At 46.7% G+C, this 26,836-nt stretch overlaps 1 protein-coding gene across 1 annotated transcript in view; it reads left to right on the top strand.

Annotated features, from left to right (window-relative positions):
• Nucleotides 1-26,836, top strand: part of pamr1b (peptidase domain containing associated with muscle regeneration 1b) — a 201,082-nt gene that overhangs the window by 128,228 nt on the left and 46,018 nt on the right. The window contains exons 5-7 of the mRNA XM_072272190.1: nt 8,848-9,065; nt 19,174-19,281; nt 23,284-23,454. Coding sequence (XP_072128291.1) covers nt 8,848-9,065; nt 19,174-19,281; nt 23,284-23,454 — 497 coding nt within the window. The remainder of the gene's footprint in view (nt 1-8,847; nt 9,066-19,173; nt 19,282-23,283; nt 23,455-26,836) is intronic.

The following is a 26,836-nucleotide window of genomic DNA, read 5'->3' as shown; positions in this document are numbered from 1 at the left end:
GGAACATCTTTCCTCTATGAATAACGTTGTTCCCTACCAATCACAACCAGCAGCAGGGCTGAGGAGCACAAACCTCATCAGTTTGGTTTGGTGATCACCCTCGAGAGAAAATCTGCAGATGCTGGAAATCAAAGCAAGCTGCACAAAATGCTGGAGAAACGCTGCAGGCCAGGCAGCGTCCATGGAAAAGAGTAAACAGTCAACGTTTCGGGTCGAGACCCTTCATCAAGACTGGAAAAAAAGAGATTAGAAGTTAGGGGAATCTGATGGGAGAGGATAGAAGGACGTGGAAGAAAGGGAAGGAAGAGGAGGATGAGAGGGAAGTGATAGGCAGGTAAAGAGAAGGAGGGATACAGGAATAGGGAATGGTGAAGCGGGGGATGGGGTGGTGGAGGAGGGTGTCAATTACCGGAAGTTCAAGAAATCGATGTTCATTCCATCAGGTTGGAGGCTACCCAGATGGAATACAAGGTGTTGCTCTTTGAACCTGAGTGTGGCCTCATTGCACAGTAGAGGAGGTCATGGACTGACATGTTGGAAGGGGAACGGGGGGAGAATTAAAATGGGTGGCCATTGGGAGATCCCACTTTTTCTCACGGGTGGAGCATAGGTGCTCGGCGAAGCGGTCTCCCAATCTGCGTTGGGTCTCCCCGATATACAGGAGGCCACAGTAGATAACCCCAACAGACTTCACAGGTGAAGTGTTGCCTCGCCTGGAAGGACTGTGTAGGGCCCTGAATGTTAGTAAAGGAGGAGGTGTAGGGGCAGGTGTAGCACTTGTTCCGCTTACAAGGATAAGTGCCAAGAGGGAGATCAGTGGGGAGGGATGAATGGACAAGGGAGTCGCGTAGGGAGCGATCCCTAATGAAAGCGGAAAGAGTGGGAGGGAAAGATGCGCTTAGTAGTGGGATCCTGTTGGAGATGGCAGAAATTACATAGAATTACTTGCTGGATGCAGAGGCTGGTGTGGTGGTAGGTGAGGACAAGAGGAACCCTATCCCTGGTAGGGTGGTGGGAGGATGGGGTGAGGGCAGACATGCGTGAAATGGAAGCGATGCGGGAGGTAGAGGAAGAAATGCCAGTTTCTTTGAAAAAGGATGACATCTCATTAGTTCTAGAATGAAAAGCCTCCTCCTGAGAGCAGATGTGGTGGCGACAGAGGAGTTGAGAGAAGGGGATGGCATTTTTACAAGTGGCATGATGGGAAGAGCTATAGTCCAGGTAGCTTTGAGAATCAGTGGGCTTATAAAAGATATCAGTGGATAAGCTGTCTCAAGAGATAGAGACAGAGAGATCGAGGAAAAGCGGGGAGGTGTCGGAAATGGACCAGGTAAGTTTGAGGGCACAGTGGAAGTTGGAAGCAAAGTTGGTAAAGGCGATGAGCTTGGCATGGGTGCAGGAAGCAGCACCAATGCAGCTGTCGAAATAGAGTAGGAAAAATCGGGGAGTGATATTGGTGTAGACTTGGAACATGGACTGTTCCACGTAGCCGACAAAACCTAGCTCTGTCCATTCACCATTCTCTTCGCCCTGTGTTGCAGCTTTGGCAGGCTGATGAAAGACTATTGAATGGACTTGTGCAATAATGATGAACTCTTGGCGTCATAGTTTATTTCATCGGGGTCTTTGCACGTTTTTCTCTGTAACGGGAACACTATATTCTGCTTTGTTATTGCTTTTCCCTTCTACTTCCTCGATGTGTTTATGTTGTGAAATGGTCTGTATGGATGGCATGGAAACCAAGTTTGTCATGTGACAACAATACATCGATTCCCATTATTAGGTATGCTTGGTTCTGTCCTCAACCGCCTTCCTGCACTCTACTGACACCTGATCCTCGACCTTGACATGCAGCAATAGAATGATACGGTACAGGAACAGGCCCTTCAGCCCCACATCGCCATGCCAGCCATCTGGTACATAATCGTATTAATCCCATTAACGGACATTTGGCTCATAGCCTTCACTGCCTTGATAACTGAAGTCTTTATCTCAATACTTCTTAAGTATTCTGAAAGTTTCTGCCCCCACCATCCATCAAGTCAGTACGTTCTAGATTCCAAAGTTCAAAGTGCATTTATTATCAAAGTATATATACTTTATACAACCTTGAGATTCGTCTCCTTACAGGCAGCCACGAAACAAAGAAACCCAATAGAACGCATTAAAAAAGAAGACCACTGCACACTCAATGTGCAGGAAAGAAAACAAATTGTTCAAACAGTAAAAGTAAATAAATGACATTCAGAAGTGAAATGCACAAAGGTGAGTTCGCAGCCACAAAGCCGCTCATCACTGTAGCCCGTTAGTTGTAGGCCACTGCCTCAGTTCAACACAGAGCAGCAAGCTGAACTCTGCCTCGTCCCCCTCCTCCAGCCTCGACACCCTAACTTTTCCATCTGGCCCAGTGCTTAAATCAGCCAAACAGTGGGTCATACCACCCCCAGGCCCTGCTGCTTCGAACTCCCTCGGGCCCTGCCGCTTTGATACACCCTCAGGCCCTGCTGCTTTGAACACCCTCGGGCCCTGCGGCTTCGAACGCCCTCGGGCCCTGACGCTTCGAAAACCCTCGGGGCCCTGATGATTCAAAAACCCTCGGGCCCTGCTGCTTCGAACACCCTCGGGCCCTGCCGCTTTGAACGCCCTCGGGCCCTGACGCTTCGAAAACCCTCGGGCCCTGCTGCTTCAAACACCCTCGGGCCCTGCCGCTTCGAACGCCCTCGGGCCCTGCTGCTTCGAACGCCCTCGGGCCCTGCCGCTTCGATACACCCTCAGGCCCAGCTGCTTTGATACACCCTGAGGCTGGGCCCTGCCATCTTGACTTGGCTCATACCTGACCTTTCCAATCTGGCCTAGGGCTTAAATCGGTCAAACATCAGCTTGCTCCAATTTCGCAGGCCTGGGCCCTGCTGCCTCGGTTCTGCTGCTTTGAATCGGCTGCAAGTCCGCTCCAGCAATGGCGAAACATTGGGTCATTCCTTGCCCTTGGGCTAGACCCTGCTGCCTCGATTCGGCCCAAATACACCATGCCACAACCGACCTGCACCTTCAGAGCTTCAGTTAACACCACAAATATTCCAGGATATACAAGTGGTTCAAAAGTTCAACTCTAATAGGGAAGTTACAGGCTATTGATTTCAGTGATAGTTTTTGAGAAAAAGTGTGATCAATAAAGTAATTAGTAGTTTGTTTGCTGCAGCAAGTTGTTGCTGTGCTTCACCAGTGCCACTTTAAACTGATTCCCTCTGGCCAGCGAAGTATCCTGTTAAACCAAAGTCTTCCAGCTCTAGACAATTGTTTGATTGTTTTATGGGCACAAGTTTCCTATAATTCACTGCATCTTTGTCCTCATGATTTTGTACACATCTATCCGATTTCCGCGCGCCCCCCCCCCCCCACACACAACCTTGACATGTCTGCGCTGAGGAAGGCAGTCCTAGTCTGTCCAGTCTCCCCTCACAAGTGAAGTGCTCTGAGCCAGGGCAACGTCAGAGTGAAATGCACAAAATGCTGGAGGAACTCAGCAGTGTAGGCAGCATCTCTGGAGGTATCCCTCCTGCTTTTTGTGTGCTTCTGCAGATGCCAGCACCTGCAGTCCCTTGTGTCAACATCTAGTCAACCCTCTCCACTGTAATCGTATCCTTAGTATAATGATGTAGTGAGGGGTATGGCATTGAGGTTACATATTGACATATTGTGGTGGTGGTCTATAATGCCTCATGGATGCCCAGTTTTGAGCTTCCGGATCTAATCCATCACAATCCTGGTGCCACAGCCCACAGTGGAGGATGTCCTTGGTGTAAGGACGTGCACTATTGAGGCTTACCTAATTTTGGAATGACAGACAAGTTATGGTTCAGGAGTTGGTGGCTTTGTATCTGTTTACTGAGTGGAAAATGTGTTGATGAAGAAAATAATGGCAACTCGACAGCGCTCAACAACAATCGTTGGTGCTTTGGTGCCATCTGCTGTTTGAAATGAATGTTGCTTGTTTTGTTAGAAATAAGAGATTTAATATTGATGTACTTAATTAACTGCTTGAGTTCAATATTCTCACACCACTTCTCAATCCCTCCAAGCCCTGCTTGTCTTGTGACCTCCTCTTGGCCTAATATTGGCCTCTTGCCCATCCTGTGCACCTAACTGCTTCAGCCGTCTTGGTCTACTCTGATAATCTGGAAATTGGGTGTTCAGAAGCTCCGATCGTCTGGAATGGGAGTTGGGAGTCTGGAGTGAGGCCTGGGGCTTGGTCTGGGCCGTGGGTCTGCCTGGTGTGGGGCCTGAGTTAAAGTGGGGTCTGGAATGGGAGTGGGAGTATATTTTCCCCCTCCTTTTAAACTCATGGAAACTTTAATTTAGATTGAGTAGCATGTTAAAAAAAGGTGAAGTAACAGTGTGTCAAAAATTAATAGGAGTAATAAAAACACCAATAATAATAATAATCTGTAAAACCCATTTGTTCATATCAGCAAAAGTCCTGAAAATGCCAGACAATCAGGGTTTTACTCCAGTACTTTGAACATATTTGCCTCTTGCCCTCTCCTACTTTGTCACTCCTCATTATCTACCCCAATGATCAAGCTGCCATTTGCCACCCCTACTGCCTTGTCTTCAGACTTGATGATGATAACCTTTGCTGCTGCCACCCAGCCTGAGATATTTTACTCCATCCTCAATGCTCTCCAGATGAGAGATGTTGTTGCCATATGAGTGAACTTGCTGAAGGAATAATGGCAGCACGGTGACCTATCCATAGGAATCCCTCCTCCCACCCCCGATGGTGACTTGTTTTTTGGGATCCCCTCCGCCTGTCCAAGATGGTGACCAATCCATCGGAATCCTCTCCTCCTCTCCCACATGGTGACGCCTCCCCATCTCCGTGAAGTGCGTCCAGTGTTTGTACATGAGGGATCTCCAATAGTAGATATGTCACTGCAGCGAGGGAGATGGGGATCTCTTGCAGAGCATGTTTCAATGAGGGACCTCCTGAAAGGAGAAGGGGCACTAAGGGACCTCCTGCCTGTGGAGGAAGTTGCACAGAGAAACCTATCACCTGGGACACAATACTGAGGAACCTCTTGCAGCGGAAGAGATGTTACTGAGTGATCTTTTGTAATGGAGGGGGTCTCACTGAAGGATCTCCTGCCGCATGTGTGTGTATCACTGGAATCTCCTGCAGACTGAGGGATCTCCCATCTGGGGTGCACCTTCATGTAGTGTGGAGGGGTGTGCTGCATGGTGTGCTCTCTTGCGGTATACCTGCGTGTGGTGTGGAGGGGTGTGCTCTCCTGTGATAGTCATGGGAGATTTCAACGTGCAGGTTGATTGGGAAAATCAGGTTGGAATTGGAACTCAAGAGAGTGAGTTTGTTGAATGCCTACGAGATAGCTTTTAGGAGCAACACACATAAAAGTGTGCCAGGCAGCATCTCTAGGAAGAGTTACAGTCAACGGTTCGGGCCAAAACCCTTCGTCAGGACTAACTGAAAGAAGAGATAGTAAGAGATTTGTGGGAGAAAGTGGGAGGGGGAAGGGGAGATCCAAAATGATAGGAGAAGACAGGAGGGGGAGGGATGGAGCCAAGAGCTGGACAGGTGATTGGCAAAAGGGATATGAGAGGAACATGGGACAGGAGGACCAGGGAGAAGGAAAAGGGGGAGGGGGGAAATCCCAGAGGATGGGCAAGGGGTATAGTCAGAGGGACAGAGGGAGAAAAAGGAGAGAGAGAAAAAGAATGTGTGCATATAAATGAATAAATAACGGATGGGGTACGAGGGGGAGGTGGGGCATTAGCGGAAGTTTGAGAAGTCAATGTTCATGCCATCAGGTTGGAGGCTACCCAAACGGCATATAAGGTGTTGTTCCTCCAACCTGAGTGTGGCTTCATCTTTACAGTAGAGGAGGCCGTGGATAGACATATCAGAATGGGAATGGGATGTGGAATTAAAATGTCTGGCCACTGGGAGATACTGCTTTCTCTGGCGGACAGAGCGTAGGCGTTCAGCAAAACAATCTCCCAGTCTGCGTCGGGTCTCGCCAATATATAAAAGGCCACATTGGGAGCACCGGACGCAGTTTATCACCCCAGTTGACTCACAGGTGAAGTGTTGTCTCACCTGGAAGGACTGTCTGGGGCCCTGAATGGTGGTAAGGGAGGAAGTGTAAGGGCATGTGTAGCACTTGTTCCGCTTACAAGGATAAGTGCCAGGAGGGAGATCAGTGGGGAGGGATGGGGGGGGGGACACGAATGGACAAGGGAGTCAAGTAGGGAGCGATCCCTGCGGAAAGCAGAGAGAGTGGGGGAGGGAAAGATGTGCTTAGTGGTGGGATCCCGTTGGAGGTGGCAGAAGTTACGGAGAATTATATGTTGGACCCGGAGGCTGGTGGGGTGGTTGATAAGGACAAGGGGAACCCTATTTCTAGTGGGGTGGCGAGAAGATGGAGAGAGAGCAGATGTGCATGAAATGGGGGAGATACACTTGAGAGCAGAGTTGATGGTGGAGGAGTTTGTTGTTGAGGCTACTAGGGGATCATCTATACTGGATTGAGTGTTATGTAATGAACCGGAGGTGATTAAGGAGCTTAAGGTAAAAGAACTCTTAGGAGGCAATGATCACAATATAATTGAGTTCAACTTGAAATTTGATAGGGAGAATGTAAAGCCTGACATAGCAGTATTTCAGTGGACTAAAAGAAATCATAGTGGTATGAGAGAGGAGATGGCTAAAGTAAATTGGAAGGAGATGCTGACAGGGATGACAGCAGAGCAGCAATGGTGTGAGTTTCTGGGGAAAATGAGGAAGGTGCAGGATAGATGTGTTCCAAAAATGAAGAAATACTCAAATGACAAAATAGTACAACTATGGCTGACAAGGGAAGTCAAAGCTAATGCAAAGACAAAAGAGATGGCATACAACATAACAAAAAATAGGTGGAAGACAGAGGATTGGGAAGCTTTTAAAACTCTATAGAGAGCTACGAAAAGAATCTTTGGGGGGAAGAGATGAAATATGAAAGCAAGCTAGCAAACATGGTTCCAAAGAAATGGAAAATTGCAAATGTCACTCCACTCTTTAAGAACGGAGGAAGGCAGCAGAAAGGAGGTTATAGACCAGTTAGCCTGACCTCAGTGGTTGGGAAGATGTTGGAATCAATTGTTAAGTGTGAGGTTATGGAGTACTTGGTGGCACAAGACAAGTCAGCACAAAGTCAGCACGGTTATCTGAAGGGAAAATCTTGCCTGACAAATCTGTTGGAATTCCTAGAAGAGATTATAAGTAGAATAGATAAAGGGGATGCAGTAAATGTTGTATATTTGGACTTTCAGAAGGCCTTTGAGAAGGTGCCACACATGAGGCTACTTGCCAAGCTAAAAGCCCATGGTAATACAGGAAAGTTGCTGGCATGGTTAAAGCACTGGCTGATTGCTAGGAGGCAGTGAGTGGGAATAAAAGGATCCTCCTCTGGTTGGCTGCCAGTGAGTAGTGGTGTCCGCAGGGGTCGGTGTTGGAGCCTCTTCTCTTTATACTGTATATCAATGATCTAGAGGATGGAACAGATGGCTTTGTTGCCAAGTTTGCAGATGATATGAAGATTGGTAGAGGGGTGGGTAGCGTTGAGGAAAAAGGTAGGCTGCAGAAGGACTTTGACAGATTAGGAGGGTGGGCAAGAGAGTAGCAAATGAAAAACAATGTTGGAAAATGCATGATCGTGCACTTTAAGTAGAAATAAATGTGCAGACTATTTTCTAAACTGGGAGAAAATCCAAAACTATGTGATGCAAAGGGACTTGGGAGTCCTTATACAGAACACCCAAAAGGTTAACTTACAGGTAGAATTGGTGGTGAGGAAGGCAAATGCAGTGTTAGCATTCATTTCATGAAGTCTAGAATAGAAGAGCAGGGATGTGATGCTGAGGTTTTATAAGGCACTAATAATGCCTCACATTGAGTATTGCGAGCAGTTTTGGGCTCCTCATCTAAGAAAAGATGTGCTAGCATTGGAGGAGATTCACGAGAATGATTCTGGGAATGAAAGGATTATTATACAAGGAATGTTTGATAGTTTGGGTCTGTACTCACTGGAATTTAGAAGGATGAGGGGAGATGTAATTGAAACCTTTGGAATGTTGAAAGGCCTAGACAGAGCAGATGTGGAAAGGATGTTTCCCATGGTGGGGAATTCGAGAAAAAGAGGACACAGCCTCAGGATAGAGGAGTGTCCATTTAAAACAAAGATGTGGAGAAATTTCTTTAGCCAGACGGTGGTGAATTTGTGGAATTTATTACCACAGGCAGCTGTGAAGGCTAAGTTGTTGGGTGTATTTAAGGCAGTGGTTCTTGATTAGACACAACATCAAAAGTTACGGGGAGAAGGCTGGGGAATGGGGCTGAGGAGGGGTAAAATGGATCAGCCATGATTGAATGGCAGAGCAGACGCAGATGGCTTAATTCGGGTCCTATGTTTTATGGTCTTGTACCTGCGTGTGGTGTGGAGGGGTGTGTTTTTCTGGAATATACCTGTGTATGGTGTTGTGGGTTGTACTTTCCTGCTGTTGTGTGGAGGGGCGTGCTGTCCTGGGGTATACCTGTGGGTGGTGATGTGGGGTGTGTTCCCTTATGGTATACCTACATGTGGTGTGGAGGAATGGACTTTCCTGGGCTATACCTGTGCGTGGTGTTGTGGGGCTAGGCTGCCTTGTGGTATACCTACATGTGGTGTGGAGGAATGGACTTTCCTGGGCTATACCTGTGCGTGGTGTGGTGGGGCTAGGCTGCCCGGTGGGCTCTCCTGGGGTATACCTTCGTGTAGGGGTGTGCTGCTCAAGTTGTACTATCTTGTGTTCCAGGTTCTCCATGCTGAGCCTGGAGTTTGATTACATGTGTCAGTACGATTACGTGGAGGTTCGTGATGGTGATAATGTCGATTCCAGAGTCATCGGCAAGTTCTGCGGGAACGAGCGTCCTCCTCCCATTCGGACCACTGGAAACCTGTTACACGTCCTGTTTGTATCTGATGGCTATAAAAGCTTTGACGGATTTTATGCCACGTTTGAGGAGGTTGACGGTACGTAGACCTGGTTCCAAGTCATTTTCCACCATTTCTTCACTCCTGGTTCCTGGTTCGTTCACTGACTGTCCTCTCTGCTTCATCCCTCAGTAGCCTCCTCATCTTGACTTGCCTCTCCTTTCAATGCTTTCCACCTTCACGACCTTCCACTCCTGGCTATACATCTCCCACCTGGCCCCTCCCTTGGCCTCCCTCGCTCACCTTTCCTCTCTCTCCGCCCCCCTACCCTTCCAAAGCCAGGATGGTGGACCCCTATGCTGGAGTCTGCATCGGGACCCCTGACCCCCACTATCTCTTGTTGCTTCCAGAGGTCCCAGGCTGATGGGTGGGCTTCTTCAGGCTTACTGTAAGGGCTGTAAGCATTGCTTGTAGGAAGAGCATTGCATTTGGTCAGACGTTTGACCAGCAATTTGGGTGACTCCTAACTGTTCTTTGAAATTCTCAGCAACCCACTCCCCTATACATAAAACAACAATAGAATAAAACTGGGTGGACCATCTTGCATTCATCTAGGCACCAAAGATAGACTTGGCAAAGTCACTCCTGGTTCTGTTGGCCTTGTAAAGTCCTTCTCAAAAACACCTGTAGCTGAAGAGGGAGATGTTCTATAAATCATGCCACCAATTGCCTGTCATAGCTACATTAATGATTTTCAGGAAACTCTTCCATCTCTGGCTATGTCTTTTATCAGTGGCAGGACAGACCCATCCAAGGTGGCAGCACTGAGGGTATCCAGATGGGAGGGTACTTTGAGAGTCGTCAATGTTGTCTCTGGATCCCATGAGATCCCGTAGCTTCAGGTCAAACGTGGGTAAGGAAACCTCTTCCAGACTGCAAGCTATTGTTCTCCCTCAGCTGACAGATCAGTGCTCCTCCGTATTGGACAAGATGGGAAAGAAGCACCAAGGGTAGTAAGGGTACAGTTGTACTCTCAGTGTGGACTTCAGTGTCCATCACCAAGAGTAATTTGGTGGAACCATTGCTGACTGATCTGGCCAAGTTCTGAAGGACACAGCTGTCAAATTGCAGCTAATGAGTTAATCAAAGTGTTGGTATTGGTTTATTATTGTCTCATGTACCAATCCAGTGAAAAGCCTGTCTTGTATACTGTTTACACAGATCAAATCATCTCACAGTGCATTGAGCTAGAATAAGGTAAAGGAATAACTATAAGCTGGTTGGTGGTGCAGCAGCATCCACACTGAACTTCAGGGTGAGTGGCTCTGGGTTCAAATCTGGTCGGCTCCTCGCATGCTTTCCATCTGTGATGGGTTGAGGCTTGAGCGTCGAGCTAGCAATTTGTCCTCGTAAAACGGACTAACGCTAAAGAAACGGCAAGGTTGCCACACGATGCGCCAGTGAGGTGTGGAAGGATACTGTGCAAGGTCGTAACGAGATAGATCATAGGGCAAGGTGGTAACGAGATAGGTCGTAGGGCAAGATCGTAACAAGGTAGATCGTAGGGCAAGGTCGTAACAAGGTGGATCCCTGGGGCAAGGTCTTAACGAGGTAGATCATAGGGCAAGGTTGTAATGAGGTAGGTCGTAGGGCAAGGTCGTAGCGAGGTCGATTGTAGGGTGAAGAATCCATCTAATCGCATAAGAGATCCATTCAGGGATCTGAAACAGTGGAATAAATGCTGTCCTTGAGCTTGCTGCTATGTGCTTTCAGGTTTTTGTATCTTCTTCCAATGGAGGAGGAGAGAAGAGAGAATATTTGCGGTATGGAGGGTATTTGATAATGCTGTTGCTTAACTCAGACAGCAAAAAGTATAGAACAAATCCATGGAGGGCCGGCTGATTCCTGTGATCTGCTGAGCTGCATTCACAACTTCGCTGCTTCTTGCGGTCATTTGCAGAGCAATTACCAAGCCAAGGAATGTGTAAGGGATATGCCATGTCAACCTTGTGCTCACTGATCTCTCTGGTCACGATATTATTGGCAGAAGAGATCACCACACATTCCCTGTCAAGACAAAGTCCAGTCTTAACACTGAGAAACACCCTCTGACCTGTTATGTGCTACTGTAATCATGATAAATAGAATAGAGTCCGAGACATTTTGGTGGCTTAAAGCCAGGATCCACAAGGTTGCTGTCAGCCATCATCAGAAGCAGATACGTACATCTGTCTCCTCTACGTGGTGTTACAGTCCACCCAGGTAATCATGATTGGCTGTATGAGAAATGCAAAAAGGCATGACTGGATCAATGCCTGCACAAAGTGAGGAGCCAGCCATGAGAAGCTACAACACAGGACTGCATGTGACGTAAAACAGCAGAAATGGCAGGGAACAGCCCATGCCAAGTGATCCTATAATGGATCAGGTCAACCCTCTGCAGCCCGAATGCATCTGGTCATGAATTTGTTAGCTAATGGAACAGGAGGATCCAAGAATTCACTCTCCTCGGTGATGCTGGAGCCCAGCATTTGAATACTGACAAACAGGCTGAAACATTTGAGGGACACAAGAAATTCTGCAGATGGAAAACTTGAGCAACACACACATTCTGGCCTGTGCTCTTTTACTTTCCAGTCCTAATGAAGGATCTTGGCCCAAATTGCCTACTATTCATTTCCCTTGAGAGATACTGCCTGACCTGCTGAGTTCCTCTAGCATTCTGTGTGTGAGGCTGAAACATTTTCAGCCAGAAATGTTGAAGACTTAACACTCCAAGACAAGCTGCACCTGCAGTACAGTTACAACACTGACATCTCTTCAGCAATATGGAAAATTGCCCTGAATGTCCCATTCACTAAAAAGTAGGGCAAAGTAAACCTGGCTAATTACCAACCAATCAGTCTACTCCTAGTCATCAGTGAAATGGTGCAAGATGCCAATGACTGTGCTCTCAAACGGCACTTGCTCACAGTTGCCATGTTGCCAAGACTTGGTCAAAGCATGAACTACCCAAGCAACACTTTCCAAACCAGCAAAACAACAAGAGCAAGTAAGTGCATGGAAAATTTACCGTCTGTACGGTCCTCCCTCGGTCATATCGCAGGCTGCTGCTCCTTCATTATCAGTGGGTCTACCATCCTTATCAACAGAACGTTGGGAATCCCCTCACCAGAGGTTTCAAGTCAGAGGGTCACTAACACCTTTGGTTAGGGATAAGTGTTGGGCTTTGCCAGCAATGCCCAGGTCCTGAAGAGTGAATGAAAATCATATTTGCTATGCTGCGCTACCCACAGGTGTTGGAACAATGGGTTTCCTTGGGGATCAAAGAGTTAATCCTCATGTGGAACTGGCCACATGTGGGCAAAGTCCTTGATGAATCCTACTCATCTGTATTCATCAAGAAGAAGGACGTGGAAGATAGTGAGTTTGGGGAGGGGCACACTGATGCGAGTATGAAGAAATGCGTAAGGTCCGATATATCCTCAGGGTGATTGAGATCTCTCCCAGGCTGCTAGGGGAAACAAGAAGTTGGCTGGCCTCTGATGGAGAGTCTTGTATATGTTTTTCATAAACTTATATTACTTAACAAAATTCCACACATGTATTTTGAAACCGATTTGCGAATTATATGCCAATTAATGTAATTTGTAATGTGTGGTAGTTTACAGTACTGACAGATGTGTACATCAGTAGTGCTGGATCTCTTCACTTGTTTCCTGAGCTGGAGTGCTTATTTCACTGACTGACTAATTGTCAAAGAATTTACCCCTGACATATTGCACTTTACTGTAAGACAATTTTGTCACCAAATTACTGTGAGAAACTTTACTCTGTTAGGGAACAGAAATAAAGACACAGACTTTGATATAAGGTTAACCCTTTAATACGTGGAGCCATTGTCTTAGGACTCTGTCAATGTCAGGTTACATCTTAAATTTACGCAATAAATTATGCACCATAGCCAACAGCTAAATGTACTTGGTCAGCGATTACAAGAAGCTCTTGTTAGGTATCAGCAAGTCTGTCATTGTACTTGCGTAGTACACACAATTAGAATTACATGTCCACATTCAGTTCCCCTTTTAGACAGACAGGCTGTAGGTCACTTTGTTTCTCAGACAAAGGTCAGCAATACCTCATTATTGGCATGACCTGCTGTTAGCTGGCACAAACAAGACAGACTCTGTCTCTTACGCTGTCACCCTCATGACCCAAGTCTCGGGCAAAGTAAAGCTTGACAACAAAATTTAATTCAAAATTTAACTTTCTTCTTAATTTTCTTCCACATTAATACATTCAGTCAGTGTAGTGGGGTATTCAAGGCAATGAGGAAATCCAAGTTGTTTCCATCCAGAGACACAATCCTCTCAATAATCAGCTAAGAACTTCCCAACTATCCATAACTCTTGCTGAGATTGCTGTCTAAATGCCTTGTGCAAAACCCCTGCCAAATACTAGTCTCAAACCTCTTCTTTACTCGAAACTGTCTCTCTTTGCTATTGTTTAATGTGCCCTAATCTTCCTGATTTATTCCTTCCATTTCCTTCACTATCTTGGATACCTCAAGATGATCAGCTGGTGAGAAGTTGAAAGCTTCTTTGTTCCTTCCTTGTATTGGTGTCATGGGCTAGGAGTTTCGTGAGGCTCGTCCTGCGCCCTGGTGAATGGAGCTGGGTGGGGTATGGCTGCAATCTGACTGCGGCGTTGTACCTCTGAAGAACTAAGTTGCATTTATATGGGGCAGGGTATCATAGATGATTGGTCAGTGTCAGGTTTAGTACCACTGGCATACAGTGTGTCATGAAATTTGTCTCTGTTGGAACGAGGGAACCTGGCTGCCAATTTGTTCATATCAAGCTCCCACAATGAGAAAGTGTCCAGGGGATCTAACTTAATGACGCTGGATCGGTACGGTGTATCACAACAGCATTTCAGCATTTTAGGGGTGTCACGGTAGCGTTGCAGTTAGCGCGATGATATTACAACTCGGTGCCGGAGTTCAGAGTTCAATTCCTGCGTAGTTTGTACGTTCTCTCTGTGACTGCGTGGGTTTCCTCCCACAGTCCAAAGACATGCTGGTTGGTAGGTTAATTGGTGATTGTAAATGGTGATTGCAGGCTCGTTATGCCAGCAGGGCCCGTTCCGCACTGGATCGCTAAATAACTAAAAATAAAAAATATATCTGAGGGCAAAAAAAGCAGGAGATATTGAGAGGACTTAATAGAGCAGGCAGGATTTGAGAGCGGAACAGTATTAATGTTAGCTCAGCAGATGATGTTTCTGTGTGTGTGTGTGTGTGTGTGTGTGTAGTAATTCTGATGAAATGGGCTGCCGGTGATGCTTGTGGAGGCGGATACGATAGGGTCTTTTAAGAGACTCCTGGATAGGAACATGGAGCTCAGAAAAACAGAGGGCTATGGGTAACCCTAGGTTATTTCTAAAGTAAGTACATGTTCAGCACAGCATTGTGGGCCGAAGGGCCTGTATTGTGCTTTAGTGTTTCTATGTTTCTATGTTTAAATGTCATCAATCTGAAATGCTAACTCTTCCACAGACGCTGCCTGATCAGCCATGTAGCCCCACTATTTTCTGTTTTGTATTTTATACTTTTATTGATGATATAGTTCAAGACATTGGTCATGTTGGTCCCTGATCTGCCCTGACTGGATCCACGGATACCGTAGGTAATTCATGGAGACTGTGCATTAAGCATCTTCCCTTCCTGTTCTGCCACCCTTCGCTCTCCTGTGTTAAGTTCCATCTGCTTTTATTTCATCAGCTTATGCCTTTAGCCATTTTGTTTCCTTTTAGAATCAACTGTCTCCTAGCAGCACAACATCCGAATATTTATCTGATTTTCTATAAGTCTCTGAATTCAAAGCACTGGTGGAAGTTGGAACAGTAATGATCTCCGGTGGGCGTGGGGGAAGTTGGGAGCCTCTTTCCTCACCATTTACAGAATATGATGTTCAGAGACAGGTGAGGCAATAGAATCAATGTAAATGGTTCAGTTTTCATTCTGTGTTTAAGCAAAAACACAAGTTTTTCACAAAGCCAGTTCCAACTATTTGGAACTGATACTGCCAATACTCTTTCCTCACACCCTCCATCCCAGTCCTACTCTGCCTCACCTCTGCCCCTTTCCCCAACCCCCATCTATTCCACACTGAGACATTGAACCTGAGCCGACAGGTCTGGAGCTGATCACCCATCCTCCATCCATTGCCACACTCACAACTCGGGGAGAGATGAGGCTAATTTTGCCAGCATGACCACCCAGCCCTGCCCAGCAATGCATTTTAGCCCTATCTTACACTGGTTGGATTTACTCCAGTCAAATCAGAACACAGGAAGGGCACAAAAACCTGACCTTCACAGCGATTACGCAACCACCAACTGCGACGCCAGCCTTGAACTCCAGGCCGGGTCTTTATGTGCTGCTGTTGTGACTCCCGTCTCCCCTTCCCCCACCACCACTCCGCAGCCCCGTCTTCCTCAGATCCCACCGTCAACTCCTGGGCCCTCAGAGGCTTCATCTTCCTCTCACCCCAACCCTCCCCCCTCCCGCCTCTGATCCCAGCTCTCAAGATTCCAGCCTTGAACTCCAGGCCGGGTCTTTATGTGCTGCTGTTGTGACTCCCGTCTCCCCTTCCCCCACCACCACTCCGCAGCCCCGTCTTCCTCAGATCCCACCGTCAACTCCTGGGCCCTCAGAGGCTCCATCTTCCTCTCACCCCAACCCTCCCCTCTCCATTGACACCCCCAGCCTCCCCCCTCCCCCCTCTGATCCCAGCTCTCATCCGTGCCGGGTCTTTACCATCCCCTCCGACCTTCAACTGTCGGAGGCAGAACGCTCTGTTCTCAGTAAGGGCCTCACCTTTGTCCCCCTTCGCCCACACCTCAGCGAGTTCCGTGTTCGCCATGATGCGGAACTTTCGGCAAGGACTCTTCCACCCCCACCGATGACCCCTTCTCCCGTCTTCAACCCTCCTCTTCTTCATGGACACCCCACTCTGGTCTTCTGCCTGCTCTGGATCTCTTTATCGCTAATTGCCGACGGGACATCAACCGTCTCTTCACCGCACCTTGTCCCCATTCCAACCTCACTCCTTCCGAACGCTCTGCTCTCCACTCCCTCCGCACTAATCCTAACCTTATTATTAAACCCGCCGATAAGGGGGGTGCTGTTGTAGTCTGGCGTACTGACCTCTACCTTGCCGAGGCACAGCGACAACTCGTGGATACCTCCTCTTATTTACCCCTCGATCGTGACCCCACTAAGGAGCACCAGGCCATTGTCTCCCACACCATCACCGACTTTATCCACTCAGGGGATCTCCCATCCACTGCTACCAACCTTATAGTTCCCACACCCCGCACTTCCCGTTTCTACCTCCTACCCAAGATCCACAAACCTGCCTGTCCTGGCCGACCTATTGTCTCAGCTTGCTCCTGCCCCACCGAACTCGTTTCTGCATACCTCGACACTGTTTTATCACCCCTTGTTCAATCCCTTCCGACCTATGTTCGTGACACTTCTCACGCTCTTAAACTTTTCGATGATTTTAAGTTCCCTAGCCCCCACCGCTTTATTTTCACCATGGATGTCCAGTCCTTATATACTTCCATCCCCCATCAGGAAGGTCTCAAAGCTCTACGCTTCTTTTTGGATTCCAGACCTAATCAGTTCCCCTCTACCACCACTCTGCTCCGTCTAGCGGAATTAGTCCTTACTCTTAATAATTTCTCCTTTGGCTCCTCCCACTTCCTCCAAACTAAAGGTGTAGCTATGGGCACCCGTATGGGTCCTAGCTATGCCTGCCTTTTTGTTGGCTTTGTGGAACAATCTATGTTCCGTGCCTATTCTGGTATCTGTCCCCCACTTTTCCTTCACTACATCGATGACTGCATTGGCGCTGCTTCCTGCATGCATGCAGAACTTGTTGACTTTATTAACTTTGTCTCCAACTTTCACCCTGCCCTCAAGTTTACCTGGTCCATTTCCGACACCTCCCTCCCCTTTCTAGATCTTTCTGTCTCTGTCTCTGGAGACAGCTTATCCACTGATGTCTACTATAGGCCTACTGACTCTCACAGCTACCTGGACTATTCCTCTTCTCACCCTGTCTCTTGCAAAAACGCCATCCCCTTCTCCAATTCCTCCGTCTCCACCGCATCTGCTCTCAGGATGAGGCTTTTCATTCTAGGACGAGGGAGATGTCTTCCTTTTTTAAAGAAAGGGGCTTCCCTTCCTCCACTATCAACTCTGCTCTTAAACGCATCTCCCCCATTTCACGTACATCTGCTCTCACTCCATCCTCCCGCCACCCCACTAGGAATAGGGTTCCCCTGGTCCTCACCTACCACCCCACCAGCCTCCGGGTCCAACATATTATTCTCCGTAACTTCCGCCACCTCCAACGGGATCCCACCACTTAGCACATCTTTCCCTCCCCCCCTCTCTCTGCATTCCGCAGGGATCGCTCCCTACACAACTCCCTTGTCCATTCATCCCCCCCATCCCTCCCCACTGATCTCCCTCCTGGCACTTATCCGTGTAAGCGGAACAAGTGCTACACATGCCCTTACACTTCCTCCCTTACCACCATTCAGGGCCCCAGACAGTCCTTCCAGGTGAGGCAACACTTCACCTGTGAGTCGACTGGGGTGATATACTGCGTCCGGTGCTCCCGATATGGCCTTTTATATATTGGCGAGACCCGACACAGACTGGGAGACCGCTTTGCTGAACATCTTACACTCTGTCCGCCAGAGAAAGCAGGATCTCCCAGTGGCTACACATTTTAATTCCACATCCCATTCCCATTCTGACATGTCTATCCATGGCCTCCTCTACTGTAAAGATGAAGCCACACTCAGGTTGGAGGAACAACACCTTATATTCCGTCTGGGTAGCCTTCAATCTGATGGCATGAACTTCGACTTCTCTAACTTCCGCTAAGGCCCCACCTCCCCCTCGTACCCCATCTGTTATTCATTTTTATGCACACATTCTTTCTCTCACTCTCCTTTTTCTCCCTCTGTCCCTCTGAATATACCTCTTGCCCATCCTCTGGGTTCCCCCCCCCCTTGTCTTTCTTCCCGGACCTCCTGTCCCATGATCTTCTCGTATCCCCTTTTGCCTTTTGCCTATCACCTGTCCAGCTCTTGGCTCTATCCCTCCCCCTCCTGTCTTCTCCTATCATTTTGGATCTCCCCCTCCCCCTCCAACTTTCAAATTCCTTACTCACTCTTCCTTCAGTTAGTCCTGACGAAGGGTCTCGGCCTGAAACGTCGACTGCACCTCTTCCTACAGATGCTGCTTGGCCTGCTGCGTTCACCAGCAACTTTGATGTGTGTTGCTTGAATTTCCAGCATCTGCAGAATTCCTGTTGTTTGCACAAAAACCTGGATCTGGTCTCTAAATTAGGCTCATTTTGCAGGGTTAGTTTGACTTTTGACAGTTCTAATTAACTGCCACCACAACGCCTGAAACAGAAAATGGGAGCCAAACATAGCTCACTTGCACCACTTACAATTAAACTCTGATGCTCAGAGCTAGCTTCCAATGCTGGGTTGTGTGATCCTTAAAGCTAGCATATAATGCTTAAAGCAAGCTCGCAATGCATGAAGCTAGTCTGCAGTATTTAAAGTCAGAGGACAATACTTAAAGCAAGCCTGTAACAGTTAAAGCAACACACATAAAATGCTGGAGGAACACATGCAGGCCAGGCAGCACCTATGGAAAAGAGTAAGCAGTTGACGTTTCGGGCCGAGACCTTTAATCAGGACTCTTAACAGTTAAAGAGAGCTTTTGATGTTTAAAGCTAGCCTGCACAATTAAAGCTGGCCTGAGCCCCCTAAACCTGTCACCATGAGGAAGCAATTCTCCTTATTGCACCTGTGTGCTAAGAATTTAAAAGCAAAGGATTGGAGGTGATCGTGGAGATGAGAGACAGGTTGTGAGTTCGTGCGTGGCTACAGGCCCGAGGAGTGCCTCAGCACCACATATCCTGTGACTTTCTAAAGGCAGCCTTTGAGCACTGGCAAAGAGTTCAGAACCTCCTATTATGGTTGGCAAGAGTATCAGGGTTAGGAATTCTGACTGCGAATACCATCTATCACAGCCCCTCGTTTGAACAAAAGCAACTCAGCAGAGTGTGTGCCGGAGACTGATACCTGTGTCTGTCCTTCTTGTTTTCAGTATGCTCCTCCTCTCCCTGCTTGCATGACGGGAAGTGTCTCCAGCTTGGACCAGTCAGCTATCAATGTGCCTGTCTTGCTGGGTATACTGGAAGATGGTGTGAAAACAGTGAGTATTAAAGTTTCTGCCAGTTTTAGCAAATACTGTAGGTACATCATACTCAGAGTCTTTCTGTATACCAGCTGCCTGATTGTATGGAAGATAGACTGTACTCCTTCTTCTGGGTTGACAGGACAACTCTCTTACTGACCCGCAGTTGTTTTTTGACACGCTGGAATTCGAATGATGTAAAGGCTGGATACTCTTAATAGATTGAGCAACCACCATGAGAAGAGAATCAAAGTTAACCGTTTTATGTCTGTGATCTATCAGTTTCTCTCTCCAAATATGCTGCCTGTCCTGCTGAGTGCTTAAAGTGTTTTTCATTTTAGTTTGGATTTCTAGCATCTACAGCAGTTTTTCTTTACCTGCTCCATTTTATTTTGATCCTGATGAACTCGTAGGGACCGTCTGGTTGTCAGTCCTTGCTCCTGTTACACACTGGCATCAGGATAATCTGCTCAGATAAGGTGGGTGATTTGGGCAGGGAGGGGTGAGGTGGCAAAGGAAAGCCAAGCTTCAGGGAAGGTGGTAAATATTAAGCTGACAAGGACTTCACAATGGCTGAGAATATCAAACAAGGTATCAGACACAGTGTTTCCTATCTGAAATGGAAAATACCCGGTGATTTCCCTGGGCCCTATGACATTGAGTCAGACAGTATGGACAGGACCTTTGGCTCATGTAGTAACTACTGACCATCCCACTTACATTAATCTTGCCCTGATCCAGTTTTATTCTCCTGTGTTCACATCAGAGTCGTAGAGCAGTGAAACAAGCTCTTTTGCCCAACTTCTCCACGCTGACCATAGCATCCTCCCTGGTAGTCCAAGTTGGCCCAGAACTGTCTAATCTCCTCCCCTCCATGTACCTGTATAAATGCTTCGTAAATGTTGTGAATTGTACCTGCATCAACCACTTCCACGGCATCTCACTCACTACTCCCGATGTCAAGAGGTTAGCACTCAGTTCTCTTTAAAATCTGTGACCTCCAATTCTGGACATCCCAATCCTGGAGAAAAGTCTATAGCCCTCTACCTTAGCCAAACTCCCCGTGATTTAATAAACTTCCTTCAGATCACCTCTCATTCTCCTGTACTCCAAGTAATGAAGATTCAGTGTGGCCAGGCTCTCCCCATGACTCAGGCCCCCTAGACTGGCAGTATTATTTCAGATCTTTTCTGCACCCTCTCCAGCTTGATGATGTCTTTCTGACCAAACTACACAGCACTCCAAGCATGGCCTCACCAATAACTTATAAGTTTTGTGTGATGTCCTTATTTCTAAACTCAATGCCCTCACCGAGGAAGAGCGACATGTTAAACCTTCACCATCCAGTCTACTTGTGGAACTGCTTTCAGAGAACTGTGCTCGTGCTCCCAGGTCCCTCCGACAACACTTGTCAGTGGCCTGATGTTCAATGAATAGGTACTATCCTAGTTTGAACATCCAAAATGCATCACTTTACAATTACCTGAGTTGAAATCCATTTGTCTCTTTTCAGCCCATCTCCTTACACTCTAGGTGAGGAGTAAAATCTTTGGGGATATTAATGTGAATATGACAATTTACAGTGGACAATTAACCTAACCTCCACAGTCTGTGGAATGCAAAGAAACCGGAACATTTTGAGGAAACCCATACAGTCACGGGAAGAGCATGCAAACTCAATAAAGAGACAGGACCTGAGGTCAAAATCAAAGCCAGTAGATGGTGCTGGCGCTCTAGGATAATGCCTGGATGGGAGGTCTTTGGTTATGGGGAGAGATTGGACAGGCTGGATTTGTTTTCCCTAGTACAAAGGAGGCTGAAACATGACTTGAAAGAAGTATATAAGATTATGGGAGACATGGATAGGGTAGATAGTCAAAATCTTTTTTCCATGGTAGGGGTGATGAAAGTGAGAGGGCACAGTTTTAACGACAGAGATTAGAGTTTTTAAAGTTACTTGAGGGATAGGTTTTACACAGAGGGTGTTTGATATGTAGAATGTACAGGCAAAATCAGATTTAATAACGATATTTATGGGGTGTTTAGGCGGGCATTTGAATAAGCAGGGTGTAAAAGGACACGGTGCTGAGGTGGGACAATAGGGTTAATGTAGATGGGTTGACATGGATGTGATGGGCTGAACAGCCTGCTTCTGTGCTGTATGACTCTATGTTGGAGGCCAGGAGGGGAAGAGAAACTCAGTATTATGAGTCCAATGCCACTGTGTGTAAGGCGTGAAGTAAAGCAAAAGTCATAACGTTTGTGATTTTTTTTAATGGAAGCGAAACTGCAATTACTGGAAATCTGAAATAGAAACAGAAAATGCTGTTACACATAGCAAGTCAGACAGCATCTGTGGAGAGAGATTCCTGTTACCCGAGGTTCCATGTTCCACCCTCTCCCTATTGGAAATATAACCAGCCATTGTGTACTTGTGGTTACAAGTCAAAACATTCTTTCTGTATCTCCCTTGCCCATCTTGTCACAGTTTTAATAATCATCCTCTACTTTTAAGCAATAATGTTCTGAGCTGTTTGATCTTCCCTCACAGATGTAACACCTCAGTTTTGGTGTAATCCTTTTAACCTTTATGAATCTTCTCTAGTACTTCAATGCTCTTATTTCTGGTGTGCCAGTGGACCTAGGCATTATAAAGGGAGCTTGACGAAGACTCTTTAGACATGTAACACAACCTCCCATTGAATTCAATTTAAGCAGAAAGGAACTGAAGAAGCTGATTTAAAATTTAATTACCTTACTAACCTACAATGCTGCATCTAATAGTAGAATAGTTATTTTCCTAGATTCCTTTCCTTTTATATATTTCTTCCCGCTACCTTGGGAGATCAGCCAACATAATCAGTCTGCCCCCCTCCCCACCTCGATCTTCTGTCCTCTCTCCTCTCCTATCAGGCAGAAGATGCAGAGTTTGAGAACATGTACCACCAGACTCAAAGGCTGCTTCTTGCGTTTGCAGCTTCTGTACCATTGTATTGAACAGCCCCTTATCTGTGAATGATGAAGTCTTGATCTCCGATCTAACTCATTGTGGTCATTGAATTTTATTTGTCTGCCTGCACTGCACTTTCTCTTTAACTGTAACATAATGTTCTGCATTACGTTTTGTGTTTTCTACTTTGATGCAATTATATATGGAATTATTTGTCTGGATGGCACACAAACAAAATCCTTCCACTTTATCTCAGTACATGTGACAGTAATAAACCAACAGCAATACCTTATCTCCTGAGGTATAGAGTTCCTCCTAGGCTCCACCACGTGACATTTATCAACATGAACCTTCATTTGTCTCAGCGAATTAGTCTGAATGTTTCCTGATGCCTTGCGCGTGCTCCTTTTACTACCGAGTTTTTTTTATTTCGGTTTGAATAATGGCACTGAACATTGCAGTTGGTTTCCTACTGCCAATCTTAAAGATTCACCTTTACCTCTTTATTTATCCCCCTTCATTTGACTGAACTGTTCTTTAATCAGGCTCTTGCCCAGCACTTCACTCTGTGTTTGACATGTAACTGATAGAGCTAATCGTTACCTTTATCTGTCTGTATGTGGGCTAATTTTGGTTCTACAACAGCGAGACTTTTCAAAGGTGAATGGAGACTTCTTACTATGCATTTTCTGTAACTACCCCAGATGTTTAACGCAAGCCCCATTTGTAATGGCAAGACTTCTGATCTGAACCCAAGTAGGTCACACAGCCAGTGAAGTTCAACAACTGGTCTGGGATACCCCATTCACGAGGGTTGTTCCTCAGCACTTTGCCAGATTCACTGAGTGCCGATTGGAGGGAACTTTTGCTCTATTAGGAAAGACTCCAGAGATCTGGAACCTGGGATTTTCCCAGTGAGGGCTCCAGGAGCTGTTCAGACTTGTGGTTACAAGCACTGTGCTCCTGTTACGTATCCAATAGACTGTTAATTGTTCTTAAAAATTTGCATGATTGCAGGATTTGTTAAATGTCTGTAGTAAAGTGAGTTTATCAACTATGTGACCTGTCAGTGGTGATATGCAGGAATCCAGTGGCCCCGGTCAATGGGACGGTGGAAGGGGACGACTTCCGATTTGGCTCCCTGGTCTACTTCAGCTGTGATGTGGATTTCCACTTGATTGGAAGTAGTGTTGTCACTTGTCAACTGGATGGGAACTGGAGCACCAGCACGCCACAATGCGGTAAGGTTCTTCAACGCGCCATGTTGCGGTAAGGTTCTTCAATGCGCCATGTTGCGGTAAGGTTCTTCAACGCGCCACGTTGTGGTAAGGTTCTTCAACGCGCCGTGCATGGGGACGTAGGTTCTGCAGTTCCATGTGAGCTGAGTGGGTGGCAAATACATGTACGATTTCACCTCCAGCAGTTCAAGTGACACCTCACATTGATGGGTGTTGTTCTATAATTACTCGGACAGCTCACAGAATATTATTATCAAGTAGCTACCTCCTTTGAGAATGGTCTCAGGTTTATTGCTCTGATTAGATCGTCCCAGAGTCAAGAATCAGTTCATAGTCCATGGCCTTTAGATAACGAGCAGCTACTTGTTTGAGAATGGTCTCAGGTTTAGCAGGTCATTACCTGAAGCTTCCTGGGTCCACATTCAGTTGCTCTGATTAGATTGTCCAAGAGGAGGAATCAGTTCAGAGTCCACAAAACGGGTGGAAACAAGAGAACTGCTTTCCCTATCCTTGATTAGACTGTAGTTTCTTCTGGAAAACACTTGGAATGGGTGGGAAGTCTGATGAGGAAAGGTTGGACGGGTTGAGAAAGTTCCCACTGGAATTCAGAAGAATGGGGGAGATTGAAATATATAACACCCTGAAAGGGTGGCCGTGTAGAAGATTTTCCTCTTGTGGGAGAATCCAGAACTATGGGACAGTGTTTAAAAATAAGACAGAGATAAGGTGAACATTTATCTCTCAGACCTTCCTCAGTCTTTGTAAATCTGTTTCTCAAAGGGCAGTGGGAACTGAGTCATTGAATATTCTCAATAAACAAAAAGGTTAAAGATTACTGTGGACAGTTGGAAATATGGAGTTGGGGTTGCAATCAACTCATAAAGTCATGGAATTGGCTTGATGGGTCTACTGCTGTTCCCAATTGGGATGCTGATATAACTGGATTTTTCCAGTCCACATGTGCTCCCCAGAGCCACTGCCTTTCCTCTCCATTACATCAGAAATTGTACAGCAATCAAATGAAACAAGGGTTTGTGTACCCAGGATAAATGAAGGCAGTGATCCTTGTGGTTGACCATGCACTCAATGGATGGGATGAAGTTGAAACGGTGTTTCTGCTGGACTGCTCTGGAGCAGTCTGGTGGCCATTGGCAGAACTGGTGAAGAAATAATTCGTATTCCACTGTGTGTTACTCTTCCTCGAGCCCTTGCCACCAGCTGTGCACTGAGTAGATGAGGTGTGGGAGGAGGAGGAGGAGGGGAAAGGGGAGGAGCAGCCAGATGGTTTGTGAACTTTTCATACCAGTGCCATGCCAGTAACGACGACTCTCCTCTATTAGCACGGTATCACACACTACCCTCTCCCCTATCAATGGACATCTGCTTTGTGGCAATGTAAAATACCGTTGAACAGAAGGCAAAACAAAACAGCATTGGAACTTGCCATTAAACTAATTCAACAAATGAAATAACATTCAACTGATCACCCTTGTATTTTCCCATTGTGACCGCCTTTGTGTCCTGCTGCTGTGTTGGAGACCTACCAGTTGTAGCATGGCTGGTCATTTCACCACCTTGTTATTTAGCCTCTTGTCTTGGGAAATGATGGGTGTTGGTGGCAAGGTTGTGAGGGTGCCTAGGGTTTGGGGTCAGGGGCATTAGTGGTGGAAGGTAAGGACAGCAGATGTACAGTGTCTGGAGCTTGTCAATTAGGAGGATCTGGGGGGTAAGGGAGTGGATTGGATGTCGTTGCCATCGTATTCTGTCACTACAGCCCACTTCAGGAGGCACAGTATTACCAACAGGGTGCAGGTGAGCTCTGACTCCTCCATTCCAGTGGTTCCAATTTGTACAAGTTCTCCTGCAAAAGACCACAGGAATATAGGAGAAGGATTAGGCCATTTGGCCCATTGAGTCATTCTATCATGGCTGATTTTATTTTTTCTCTCAGCCCCTTTCTCCTGCTTTCTCCCTTTAACTGTAACCCCCATACCAATCAAGAACCTAATGGTCTCCACCTTAAACACACACACTGACTTGGCTTCTGGTAATGAATTTCACAGATTGTCACCATCTTCTGGCAAGGAATTCCTCCTAATCTCTGGTTTAAATGGCTGTCTCTTTACTCTGCAGCTGTGCCCCCATATTCTAGGTGTTTATACCAGTGGAAACATCCCCTCCGTGTTCATTCTATCCAGGCCTTTTGGGGTATAGATTTCAGTGAGGATCCCCTTCCCCCTGAAATGAATGTTTTATGTGTCAGTGAAGGTTGAATGTTATGCTGGGCAGTGGTGTTGTCATGTTTGAATTGTGTTTGCTGGAAGGTGAGAGGTGTCTGTGAGCCATACTGAGTACCTCACTGGCTAATGGTGCATCTTAGGTGGATGGGTAAATGGGTACAGGCAGCATGGCATGCGGCGGGCAACGCTGCTGCCTCACGGCTCTGGAGACTGGGTTCCATCGTGACCTCATGCCCTGTCTGTGTGTGCAGTTTGCATGTTCTTCCTACTTCCTGCAGGTAATAGAGTTACCTCCCAGATGCTAAAGACGAGCCAATAATCTAATTAGCAACCGTAATTATCCCTTAATGTAGGTGGATGGCAAACAAGTCAGGAGTTGTGTGGGAGCCTCTTGCTACTCCCTCTCTGTGCTTTCTGCTGCCCACTTGCTTTTCAACCACATCCTTCACTGTTTGCTGCTCACAGCCAGAGGCACCTGGTTGAATTTTCAGAGCGGCATACCTTGGTCTGACAATGCAACTTCCACATGTCTAGCACTGAAGTAGTAACATGATGGTGAACTTCACACACTTTTCTCTCTAACACACTGAGTTCTGCCTGACACAGATCTATATTCCCTTGGTCAGACATTCCAGATTCGGTACTGGCTCCTGACGAGGCACACTGGACAATCCAAAATGACATCCACAATGATCAAATACCATTTTGGTGCTGAGTACCTTCTTGGTAAAGTCACTAGCAGCACGTTCACCAGAGATATCCAGAGCTAACGTGCCACGGTGGCTAACTGCATTGATATAGAATGAATCTTTACACCCCAACTGATCTCCTCAGCTAACTAAGAGCTGCTGAATCAGTGTGGAAGGAACGAAGGAGCCCCAGGAGTCTACAGCTTCTGGGCGACTTCTTTTGGCCATGGTTCCGATTCCACACGTATTCTGCAGCTTCTTGTAGTTGTTTTTAAGTATCTTGTATCTTTGACCCCCCTTGGAGTAAGGAATCATAGTGGTAGGTTATTGATCTAGCAGCAAGGCATTCTGGACTATTGATCCAGAGACATGAGTTCAAATCCCACTATAACAGATAAGGAATTTGACTTCCATGAAATAAACCCACATCAAAAAAAAACAGGACACTGCCCAAGC

The sequence above is a fragment of the Mobula birostris genome, chromosome 11 (assembly GCF_030028105.1).
Source record: "Mobula birostris isolate sMobBir1 chromosome 11, sMobBir1.hap1, whole genome shotgun sequence".
Taxonomy (NCBI): Eukaryota; Metazoa; Chordata; class Chondrichthyes; order Myliobatiformes; family Myliobatidae; genus Mobula; species Mobula birostris.
This window is presented reverse-complemented; position numbering and strand designations above follow the sequence as displayed.